The 12,957-nt window shown below is 41.1% G+C and overlaps 1 protein-coding gene across 5 annotated transcripts in view; it reads right to left on the reverse strand.

The window, feature by feature from the left end:
* The window catches only part of anapc7 (anaphase promoting complex subunit 7), an 89,689-nt gene that overhangs the window by 44,875 nt on the left and 31,857 nt on the right, over positions 1-12,957 (reverse strand). For 4 of the 5 annotated variants that reach the window (XM_069933322.1, XM_069933323.1, XM_069933324.1 and 1 more), the window contains 2 exons: positions 5,652-5,876; positions 1,125-1,275 (listed from right to left, as the gene is read on the reverse strand). In XM_069933322.1, coding sequence (XP_069789423.1) covers positions 1,125-1,275; positions 5,652-5,876 — 376 coding nt within the window. Of the gene's footprint in view, positions 1-1,120; positions 1,276-5,651; positions 5,877-12,957 lie in introns of those variants that run through there. The other variant, XM_069933326.1, reaches the window with a different exon arrangement.

Raw genomic sequence — 12,957 nt, forward strand, 5'->3', positions numbered from 1 at the left:
AATTTAGATCGGGTGACTGACTTGACCATTCAAGAATTTTCCAGTTTTTAAGCTTTGAAAAGCTCCTTTGTTGCTTCAGCAGTATGTTTGGGATCATTATCTTGCTACAGGATGAAGTTTGGAGGCACTTGCTCAAACTTGAGCAGATAAGATGTTTCTATGCACCTCAGAATTCATTTTGCTACTGCCATCAGCAGTTACATCATCAATGAAGAGAAGCGCGCCAGTACCTGTGGCCAGGCCACAACACCCCCTCCACCACATTTCACAGATGTGGTGGTATGCTTTGAATATTGGGCAGTTCCTTAACACTTCCACACTTTGCTCTTGCCATTCACTCTGATACAGGTTCTCATCTTTCCACAAGACCCTTTTTCCAGAATTATGCAGGCTCTTTTTAATGCTTCTTGAAGTCATCTACTGACAGTAGTCATTGACACATCCACCTCCTGAAGAATGTTTCTGATCTGTCAGATAGGTGTTTGGGGATTTTTCTTAATTATAATAAAATGATTCTGTGGTCTTGTAGGAGAGTCCTTGGCCTACCAGTCCCCTTGTGATTACTGAGCTCACCAGTTCACTCTTTCTTCTTCATGATGTTCCAAACAGTGATTTTGGTAATGCTAAGGTTTGTGCCATATTTCTTACTGTTTTATTCTCGTTTTACAGTTCATTGACTCAGCTCTGATTCTCATGTTGAAAAATGGCAACTGCAGACTCCACAGGTGATCAAAAGCTGAGAAGCTTAGCTCTCTTATCCTGCACCAATATAGCAATTAAACTTATCTGAGTACTCACAAACACCTACAAAGCCAAATGTCCCAAACATTATGGTACCCTGAAATGAGGATATTATGTATAAAATGTGCTGTAATTTCTACATGGTCAAGCCAAAATGTACACAAATAACCTTGAATAAAATCTGAAATGTGCACTTTAATCACATGAGAATGGTTTGATTACAAATTTAAAACTGGAGCACAGGGGCAAACAAAGGAAAAATCTTTCTTTGTCCCTTGAAACTGCACTCAATTTATTTGTGCACAACTCCATTTACAGTTTCTACAAACTAAATAGGCACCCAAAATACTTTTGTTCAAGAGCAGTCAGCAACTGAAATTTACCTTAATGCAATGCTGTATTGGTCCATTGCTTCCTGGTAATCACTTACAGCTACAAGAAAATCTCCAAGCATCCGATGTAGAATACACACACTCTGATTTGCCAATGCATTTCGGAGAAGAGCTATGCCTTCTTCATACTTCTGTTCACGACCTAAAGAAAGTTGATGAGATTTAATGAGTGAACTTGTGATCCTCTAATATTCAAAGAGTAAAAAGTCTGTATGTTTTCCCCGTGTTCTTCCTCCAGAAGCTCTGCCATTTCCTACCATCCTTTAAAACAACATGGGGATTGTAGGTTAATTGGGTGGCACAGCAGAAGGGCCTGTTACCATGCTCTATGTCTAATTTTTAAAAATTTAAATAAAATGTTTAACAATGCACCAATATTTCATTTACTATATCTTCTTGTATAGTATTTGCACATCTATGTTGCCATGTCCCAGAATATATTTTCCTTTGGTTACATTAAAAGTTTTGTGTTTGGAGTTAAGAACATTGAAAAAATGTTCTGAGCAGCAATTTCCAGAAAAATGAAAACTGCATTTCAAATTTCTGCTGCAATTTTCCCAAATACGTTAGAGAAGATATACCGAAATGGAAGTTGCATTCTAAATCGACAAATATCCAAATTCTTTGACCCTGGCAATATCCTCGTTGATCTCCTCCGAAACCCCTAATACTATCCTCTTATGTGACAATCAGAGCAATGCAATACCCCAGTTGTGGCCCAACAATTCTTTTTCCAAAGCTCCAGCACATCTCCACGCTTTTTCACTGTGTTTATTTCTAATCAATAAAGGAGTCACCCATGTGCCTTCTCAAATAGCTGCATGTTTTCACTTCAAAGTTTTGTGCATATGCAGTTGAAGACACCTTGTCCCTCTGTAATTAAGCAAAGGAGAGTGGAGAAAAGAGTCCCGAGGATGTTTCCAGGACTGGAGGGCTTGACTTTTAAAAAGGAGAGATAGAGAGAGGTTGGGTCTGTTTTCCCACAGAATGAAGAAGGCAGAGAGGTCACTTTATAGAAGATGGTAAAATATTAAGGGACCATCTTAAGCAAACCAATCCCAGAGCCCTTAAGCATAGGATAGTCAGTCTTTCTAGTTGGGGAGTCTCAGACTAGAGGGTACACATTTAAGACAAAAGGGGAAAGATTTGAAGGGGATCTGAGGGGAAACTGAGTGATAAATAGTTGCCCGAGGATGTGGTAGAGCAGGTACAACATTAAAAAAATATAATTTGTACAACTACACAGGTAGGAAAGGTTGAAGAGGAATCTGGGCCAAATGCAGGCAAATGGGATTAACTTGGATAGGCATCTTGGTCAGCATGGACAAGTTGGGCCAAAGGGCATGTTTCTGTGCTATATAACTCAATCTCGGAATTAGTTCTCATACATGCAAGGCATACTTATCAATAATTTTGTCTAATTCAGTCATACAGCCATTTGGCCCAACTTGCCCACGGTGACCAAAATAACCCATCTGTTTGCATTTAGCCCAGTGGTATACAAACTCGCATTCCACCTTATGTAATCCCTTATGTCATAAGTAAGGGATTGCTTAATGTGTTATGTGGGTGAAAAGAAAAAGTTTGGAAACCAGTTTTAATTGTACCTAATTAGCTCGTTATGTGCAAGGTTTCATAGCTCCAAAGGAAATGGGCCAATGACAATTTTTTCTCAAGCAAAATATTTCAAATAAGCAATTTATAACAATTGGGACTAGAGCAGTGATTCTCAACCTTCCCACTCACATACCACCTTAAGCAAACCAATCACAGAGCCCTTATGCATAGGGATTACTTAAAATGGAATGTGAGGGGGGAGAGAGGGGAAGTTTGAAAATCACTGATCTAGCCCATACCCTTCTAAACCCATCCTTATCCATGAATCTGTTCAATTTTGTAAACATTGTAATAGTACCTGCCTCAACCACTTCCATCCTCTGGGTAAGAAAGTAACCCCTCAAGTTTCTGTTAAATCACTCCTCCCTCACCTCAAACCCAAGTGCTCTGGTCACTGATTCCCCTACTGTGGGGAATTTGTACAGCTCTAAAATCACTCCTCATCCTCCTGTACTCCAAGGAGGAAAGTCCTTACCTGCTAAACCTCTCCTTATAGGTTAGCCCCCTCCTTCCCCACATCCTGGCAACAACCTAAATCTCTGCACTTTCTCCAGTTCAATATGTTCTTGATTCTCCATGTACTGGAAAAAAAATTACTATATCCTTATGAAAAATACTTCTCCATTTCCCTTTTGTTCCAATGAATGGATTTGAAAGAACTTCTGACACCTAGTGGGAATATTGTTACTTTTATGTTACATCCACATAAGCTGCTGGAAAATAGCAGCCGAAGGACTTAATCCATTCTACAGGTGGCTGGAGACTGGCTCATGGGAACCAAGTATTGTAACTGGGATTGAAAAGGATGCCAAAGACAAAAAAAGCTCCCAATGGGGCCGAGAGCCCTAAAAAGTTCCTGATTATATCAGACCTTGGGTTTGCCAACAGATTGAAGTGCTCGAGACAAATCCATGGACACTCGGTTGGTGTCTCTGAAGGGACTGTTTTGCTTCTTTCTCTTATTGTTGGGGCCAGAGGCAATGTTTGTAGTGCCTCTGTGTGCCCATTTTGCATATTAGTAAACCACAATAAAGGAATTTTGAACCTAAAAGCTAATTTCTTTAAGGATTATTAGAATGATTGAGTACATGATCGAGATTAATCTTTAAGAGCAATGCCAAGTGTTCACTGCACTGATAGGGATACAAATTGAGTGGGATTGTCTACTCTTAGTGGGAATAAAAAAATAAATAACTGTTCAAACAGTGGGGAGACTTACCTAGATTATATGTTAAAATTTCTCCCTCATGTTTACACCAAATCAAGGTTAACTATTCATTCTCATCATCCCAAAGTGAGTTTGTTAAAACTAATCTTTTTATTTGCTTGAAGAAAAATAAATTACAAGGTTGCTTTAAAGCTAGGAATCTGCATTTTAAGACGAGAGGACCAGAAAGATGCAATATAAATAAAATGGTGTTTCTATCACCAGCCTCAAATCTTCACCTCCTTATTGATTTGCCAGCTGGCAAAAGCAACTTTTTTTTTTTTAAAAAGTTTAAATTTAAGAAGTTTAATTTTTAAAAAATACACCAATTTGATTCTATGTAATGATTAAAAAGTCAAATTTCCAGTATTTGCCAATACAGTACAACTCCAGTTATCCAAAAATCGGATTCTTTAAAATCCTAATTTTTCTGAAATTTAAATTTTTTTTTTGATAAATGTGGATATCCTAAACAAATCAGAAATCCTCATTTACCCGTAATTTTGGTCAGAGCCAAAGTGACCTCACAGGTTGAAAAAAAATTCACCTGACATGAAATTAGAACGACGATTGTCCTGGTTTCAGGTAACTCCCTCCCTCCTTCTTTCCATTTCTTCTCTCGAACTCTCCCTCTCAAACTGAATGCCACTGAATCTCAGCCACAAGCAGTTGGAAGAATTCCTTGTCCTGCTGTCATCAAGGAGAGCGGCCTCCAGGGCAGGAGCAGGATCTTGGGCTCAGTGGCATTCCTTCTCCTCACCTCCCTCCTCAGAACACCAGATCCTGACAATGACTCCTCTTCTCAGCCTATTTCTCCGGTGTGCTTGTGCAGTAGGCCTAGCGGAGGATTCTGAGTCAGGAACTCCGGTGACTGGGGGGGGGGGAGACAGGAACCCGCCGACTCGTCAGTGAGTGCTCCACCGGACCGGGAAACCTCCCTGGGGATCAGCAGCAGATTAGTGTTGGGGATCAGCAGCAATGGTTGGGAGGTCTTGGTGATTGGCGGTGATGGTTGGGTTTGTCTTGGTGATTGGTGGTGGCCAATATATTTTTGGTGAGAAATAAAAATTTTAATGCTCAAAAAGCCTTCCTTTGTTAGTTCTCCCAAAAAAAATGGTTATCGGACCCAGGAACGGTCCCGACCATTTTGGATTATTGAAGTTGTACTATATATACAAACTTATTTTGAAACTGAATCTCTGCACCTTTATTAATTGTACCCTTAGTCTCCCTATCCCAGTCTCCCTTCCTTCAGCTCCCCACCCCCTCCATTCAGAAAGCTAGCCCCATCTCTTCTCAGCCTTTTTCCCTTCTGCCCTCCCACCTATAACTCTTGCATGTTGGCCTGTACTCCTCCCCTTGCTCCTTCCTCCCTCCTCTTCCATCTTTTCATTCAGTCATCTGTCTGCATTTTGCTCATACCTTGACAAAGGACTCAAGCTTCAAAATGTTGGTTACCTTTTACTCTGTATTGATGCTAAATTACCTGTTGAGTTTCTCCGGCATTTGCAATTGTATTGCATTTCAATAGTACCAATACCTTTATAATGGAAAACCTAAAAATACAATGTTGTACCTGTGCCCACACATTTGTTTACGTGCTATTTAGCACATAATTCATCTACTTGCCTGTTCCTAATAATGAATGACACACACACACACACACAATGAAAGGAATTAAAAAGACATCTTACTCAGAAGTTCTGCTTTTTTCACCACTGCTTTCAGATAATCAGATTTCTGTGCCAGTGCTTTATCCAGAAGCGTCCTTGCCTTCTCTTGTGTCATCGGGTCTTCCAAGCAAACAGTGGCAAAAAGAGTCAAAGTCTGGGCATTTGGACCCAGTGTTTTGAAGACATTATTTGCCATCACCATTGCTTCACGAATGCTGTTTGAAGCCAAATAGCATTCAACTAATCCTACAGATAAAGAGTGAAAAAGCATTGTATCTGAGATTTTGAGAGGAAGTGTTTACAAGTAAAATAGGAACAATTGCTTTGGAAATTATTAAAAGCTACAATTATGATGGAACAGAATTCAAAACTTAACTGCATATTCTGCTTTTAAAATATAAACAGCTGCAAAAATCTCAGTGGAGTGAGAAACAGCTTATCTTTTGCCAGAAAAAATACGAATCTCAGTAATCAATTTCTGCAACAGATCAAAATATGGAAGTAGAACTCACTAAAATGTACAAAGGCCTTATATTAAACATCTTTCACACAATATAGCCTCACCTACCACTAATCAAAGTCCATCAAGATCCAATGTAATTACGATCACAAGTTAGAGCAAACACCCATCAATGCCTCCAGTATACTACCACAAGTTTTGGATGTCTTAGGGAAAATGTGTCTCAATGCCAAGACCTCAAATTCAACATCAGCCTCAGGTCCATTCTGCAATAGGCCCTCTTGAATGTATCAGAGATATGAGCTACAAAGGGCATCTTGAAGCTCTCGAGTACCATCTTCAAAGTTCAAATTTATTGTTAGAATACATACACGATATCACATACAACCATGAGATTCTTTTTCCTGCCGGCTAGGCAGAATTTCTAATTATCAGTAACTAAACTGCAATCAAGAAAAAGTATACAAGAGAACTGTAAACAAACTGCTTGTGCAAATACAGAAAAAAATGTTCAGTAATAAATCATGTGCAAAGTCAGAGTCTTTAAATGTCTCTCTGATGGAGTCTGTTTGATGGTAGAAGGGCAACAACTGTTCCTGAACCTTGTGGTACAGGACTTCTACCTCTTTTCTAATGGCAGCTGCAAGAACAGAGCACATCCTTGGTGGTGTGGATCCTTGATGATTGCTGCTGCTCTCCAATGGGAGTGTTCCATGTAAATTTATTCGATGGTGGTGAGAGTTTTTCCTGTAGTGTACTGAGCTGTGTCCACTACCTTTTGCAGGGTTTTCTGTTCAGAGATACTGGTGCCCCCATACCAGGCTGTGATGCAGCTGGACAGCACACTTTCCACTACACATCTATAGAATATTGCCACGGTTTCTGACGTCAAACCAAACCTTTGCAAACTCATTAGGAAATGGAGGCACTGGCATGTTTTCTTCACGATGACATTGGGTCCAGAAAAGGTCCTCCGTCATAGAATTTAAATTGGTTTCCCTCTCCACCTCTGATCCCCCAATGATCATTGGATTGTACATGTCTAGTTTTCCCTTAAAGTCCACAATCAGTTCCTTGGTTTTGGAGATATTAAGTGAGAGTTTGTTTTGTCTGTACACCATTCAGCTGTCTTCAGTCTACCTCCTATGTGCTGATTCATTGCTCCTTTTTATACAGCCCACTACTGTGGTATCGTCAGCTAATTTGTAAATATTTTTGTCATATTCAGCCAGGCCATCACAGGTGTAAAATGAGTAGGACATTGGGCTAGGTACACAGCCCTGTGTGCTCTGTTGATAGTAGAAATTGTGGAGGAAATGCTCTTGCCAATCCTCACTAGTGGGATCTGGAGATGAGGAAATCCAGGATCTAATTACACAGTTGGGTACTGGAGGCCAGGTCTTGGAGTTTGCTGATCAGTTTTAAGGGATTGATGGTGTTGAATGACGAACTTTAGTCTATAAATAGCATCCTGATGTATGGTAATCCAGGTTTGGTGTCGAGCCTCTGAGATGGCATCTGCTGAAGACTTGTTGCTGTAATAGGCAAATTGGAATGGATCCATGTAGCTGCTCAGACAGGAGTGGATAAGCTTTAACACCAGCCTCTCACAACGCTTTGTCACTGTAGGTGTGTGTGTCACTGGTCAGTAATCATTTAGGTAGGTTACCCCACTCTTCTGCATAATCCTCCAAATCACCCAGAAGGATAGACAAATCGGTAACAGCATCTTTTATGATTCTTCATCCAGAGACAGAAGAATCTGTTCACACATTTTAATGTCCAAGCCACATCATCCATGTGCCCGATAATGGTTGAAGAATGTGCTCATCTCCATGATGGCAAGCAATTTCCCAGACTGAGAAAATGTCAAAGACCTCCTCAAGAGTGTTCTGGATATGCAAGTGACAGTTCCACAAATTCATGGAAATACTATTCAAACTGGTAGAGAAGCATTGAGGAAAACACCAAGCACCAAGTTTCTCCAATGGAAGCAAAAGCCAAATGATTTCAGATTTATTGTCAGAGTACATAATGACATCACCAACAACCCTGAAATCCTTTTTCCTGCGGACGCGGAAGAATTACGACTAATTGGAGGGTCATATGATGGAAGCTAAGGAGTGAGCAGCGAACCTAGAGAGCTCCTAGACTGAGAAGACAAACATCAAAGAAAACTATGTAAATGACCAAAATAATAAAAGGAAAACACAGGAGGAGACAGAAGAAACAAGGAAATGAAAAACAAGCAAGCATCAAAAGGAGCAGCTGAGGAAAAAAAACCTTGTAAATCGTGGCAAAGGTGACCCGAGGCCAGCACTGGAAAAGAAAGATGGAATGGAAGAAACCCCTTCCCTGCAACATGAAGAACATGTTGGAGGGGTCGAAGTCAGGGGGTGGGGACATCTCCCCCCTCCTGGAACGGCCAGAGAGGGAGTCGGGAACCAACCAGCGAGAGGAGCGGTCAGTGGAATCGTGGAAAGAGTCGGGGATGTCAGAGAGGAGGCCTTCAACACGAGAGGAGCCAGAAAGGTCTGAAGCTCCTCATGAGCAGAAGGATTGACGGGTGTTCGGCAGTCAGTGCAGGAGGAAGAGCCCGGGGGAAGGTCTTGGAAACGGCAATTTGGCGTGAGGTGGGAATGGCGGCCGAGAGGCAGGAGAGGAATGGCCTGGAGCAAGGAGAGTGAATGTCTGGACGGACAGGAGAGTGCCAGCAACAGTGAAGAGGAGAGTTCGATGTGTAATCTGCAGAGTTGCAGGGAGAGCAGGGGGAAAGTGTGAGAGACCAAGCTAGGAGAAGACAAAAGAAGCAGCCTGATAGAGTAAGAAGAGGAGGAGATGCAGACCCTTCCCCAAGAGACATCTTAAAAGCAGTGGAGGAGGGGGAAGAGATCCCTCTGTGAAAAATTAGATTAAAAAATTGGACTTGGTTCAGGGGCTAAATAAAATTCAGGGGTCCATGAGTAGGTTAACAAACAGGGTGGCAGACATGGAAGATAAGTTGATGGAAAATTTTGATAAAGTCAAGACAATGGAGACAGAGATGGAAGCATGGGCCAAGGACAGGGAGAAGATTTGGCTAAAGTTTGACTCCCTGGAAAAGTCACAGTAGAATGAGCAATGTTAAATTTGTTGGGTTAAGGGAGGGTATAGAAGGGAGGGATACGATTACCTTCCTTCAAGATTGGATCCTGAAAACATTGGGTAAAAACAAGGTGGGGGATAATATAGAAATAGAAAAGGGCCATCGGTCCTCTGCCCCACATCCAGGTCCAGGTCGGAAGTCACGCTCTATCTTAGTGAAAGTTTTAAAGTTCCAGGATAGGGAAAGAATTTTGCGCAAGGCAGCAGTTGGTACAAAGGAAAGGGGAAGCCCATTAGAGATTGATGGGCCAAAGATTTTTTTTTTAACCTAGAGCTGTTAAAAATGAGGAAAGACTTTAACTCAGTAAAAAGGACGCTCAGGCAGAAAGGATATGAATTTGCTCTTCGTCATCCAGTGACGCTAAAAATAATGATGCGGGGGGGGGGGGGGGCGGAGTCTTTACAGACTCTAGGGAGACACAAGAATATTTTAATAAACTGCCAAAGCTTGAAAAGTGAACATTAAAGAATTTAATCAAAAAGATGTTATAGACATATTGAGCTACTGGAAAAATAAACATATGGTCAATATATAAACAATATACATGATTAATATTTGTTTTAATTAAGTATGATAGCTCGGCAAATTTCGATAAAATATGCAAGGCAAAATGTGGTCAAAGATTAAGTAGTGTATACCTTAAATGGACGGGAGGGGTGGGTGGGGGGGGTGGGTTGGGAGGAGGGAGGTGGGGGGGGAGAAAATGGCACTGTATATGTGTGAAAAGGAAAAAGTGTGTACCATGGTTAATGTGATTTATGGTGTGAAAAATAAAAAAATTTAAAAAAAAAGATTAAGTAGTTAATGGTTGTAGTTATTTGTTAAATGTGTGGGTTGAAGTTTATAATAATAAAACAGAAAAGTTTATTGGTTCTCTATGTATACAAGTTTGTTAATGAGAAATTGGATTATCTGGGAGGGCTCTGGGATAGGGGAATGGAAGAGGGGAGGAGGATGGGTACATCAGGCGTGATCCTTAAGATAGAGGGAGATGGCACCAACATTTTGGGTGCCAGAGAATTGGGGGAGGGGGGGGAAAGAAGGAGTGGTTTAGGAGAAGAGGATGGGTTAGTGGGAGAGATAGTAAGGAGACAGGGGTTTATCATTATAAGGTGAGTCTGTGTTGTTGTCATTGATGCTTTTGCAGTGTGTGTTGTAGGCTCGATGTGCTGGTTTGGAGGGTCAAAGACAAAGTATTGGATGGGCGTTGGATGGGAGTGGGGGGGGGGGTGAATGGGGAGGATCTCTGGAACAATGATTAATTCAATTAAATACCCGAATGTTAATGGACTAAATGGGAGGGTGAAAAGGAAGTGAATCTTGGCACACATTAAAAAGAAATGAAAGTGGATAGAGCCATTCTCCAAGAGATACAACTTACAGAAAAAGAGCATCAGAAGTTAGAAAGAGGATGGGTGGACCAAACAATTTCGTCCTCCTTTAATTGTAACACAAGGGGAGTAGCGATTTTGATAGGGAAGAATGTTCCAATGATGTTGGAAAGTGTGGTCAAGGATAAAGCAGGATGATATGTAATGGTACACTATCAGATAGATTTGGAATCCTGGACCCTGTTGTATATTTATGCACTAATTTTGACAATGAGAAATTTATACAAGATGTTTTTTTGAAATGGGGGAGGGTAGAGAAAACATCCTGATTGGAGGGGACTTCAATTTTTGTCTGGATCCGGTTTTGGATAAATCGGTGAAAAGAGTAACAAGGGTCGAGGCGGCCAAAGCTACATTGGGCGTTATAAAAGAGCTGAATTTAATGGAGAAGGCAGCATCCAAGGGAGAAGGACTATTCCTTCTACTCAAAGCAACATGATTCCTATACCAGGATAGATTTATTTTTGGTATCAGCCCAATTAGAGGGAAGGATCATGGAAAGAGTACATGGCGAGACGTTTGTCAGATAATTCCCCCCTGACACTTACGATTATCATGTCAGATAAACAGGAAATGGTGTATAGATGGCACCTTAACCCATTGCTGTTGAAGAAGAGTTTTGTAGCTTTATTAGAACTCAGGTAGACATATTCTGTGAGACGAACTGTACCTCTACTATGGATAAATTTCTCATTTGGGACACTTTAAAGGCATATTTGGGAGGGCAAATAATTGGATATACTAAAACAATTAAGAGAGAATAGTTGAGAGAGGTGGAACAATTGGAACAGGAGATTACTGGACTAGAAAAGGATTTTCAAAGAACAGGCTTGGAGGAAAAATACAGAGAATTATGAAATAAGAAGCTCAGGTATAATACACTTCAAATCTATAGAGCATTTTAAGGTCGGCAGAAATATTATGAGCTGGGGAAAGGACCCATAAAGTTCTCTCCTGGCAGCTGAGGACAGAACAGGCCTCAAAAACAATTAATGCGATTTTTAAAAAAGGGGGGAAAAATGACAGGATTTCATACAAGCCAAAGGAAATTAATGATACTTTCCGGCAGTTTTATGAACTGTTATATAGAACGGAGTCGAGGGAGGGGGCGCAGAAAATCAGGAAAAATAGATGATTTCCTGTCAAAATTAGAACTGCCAAATTTAGGTCCAGAAAAGCAAGAGGGGCTAAAGTGATAAGAGAAAGCATTAGGTCTACTGCAAGCTGGCAAGTCTCTGGTGGAGGATGGGTCTCCCCCTGAATTCTACAGGGAATTTAAGGATCTTTTGATCCCCCTCTTTATCGACTTTGTGGATCAGGTGTTGGATACCTGTACTCTTCCAGAATCTTTTGCAATGGCAATCATTACTGTGATTCCCAAAAATGTCAGGGACCCACAGAAACCATCTTCTTATAGACCCATCTCGCTACTGAATGTGGACAATAAAATTCTTGCCAAAGCCTTGGAAAATAGATTGACAAAGCATTTGCCGAAATTAATAAATACTGATCAAGTAGGCTTTGTGCAGAAGCAACAGGCTGCAGATAATATAAGCAGACTGTTGAGCATTATTCACTTGGTACAGTCAAGGGGCGATCCAAGTGTAGCTGTGGCCCTGGACGTGGAGAAAGCATTTAACGGGGAGGAGTCACGTGATGGAGTAGTGGCCGGATGGAGAACTCCAGCCCTCTCCAGAAAAGTCGGGAAAAACAAGAGAAAATACAAAGGCACAGAAATAAAAGTTAAAGAAAAGTGATTATAAAGGTGGAAAGAAGATGGAGACAAAAAAAGAAAAATCAAAATCAACGGTAAGAAGAGAGGAAGAGAAGACAACGGAGGAAAAAGGTGAAGGCCTTACCTGTCCGAAGAGGCCTGCTGTGGAGAGACGAGCCGGCTTCCTCAGGTCGGTAGAAAAAGAACTACAACAGTGGCTCGCAGAGCCGAGTAAAAGTGCGCAACCGCGCATGAAAAAAAACACACCGACGGGAGGGGGGACCAGCTGGGGAGTCGATCTCCACAGCTGGCAACGACAGCTGCAGAACACCTGCAGCAAGAAGAGACCACAGAAGACAATAGAAACAAGAAAGAAGAGAAGGAAAGGGCAACAAAGAAACAACAGATGGCCAACCCAGAGGAAGAAGAAGAGGAAGAATACAGTGAAATAGATGAAGGGAAAGGCAAGGTAAATGATATACTTTCTCTTGTTAGAGGATACATGGAGTCATTTAAAGAATGGCAAACACAGGAATTCAATGATTTAAGAAGAAGAATAAACAACACAGAAGAGAAAGTGAATAAAATAGATATGACCTTAACAGAAATGGGGAAAA

The sequence above is a fragment of the Narcine bancroftii genome, chromosome 4, assembly GCF_036971445.1.
Source record: "Narcine bancroftii isolate sNarBan1 chromosome 4, sNarBan1.hap1, whole genome shotgun sequence".
Classification (NCBI taxonomy): domain Eukaryota; kingdom Metazoa; phylum Chordata; class Chondrichthyes; order Torpediniformes; family Narcinidae; genus Narcine; species Narcine bancroftii.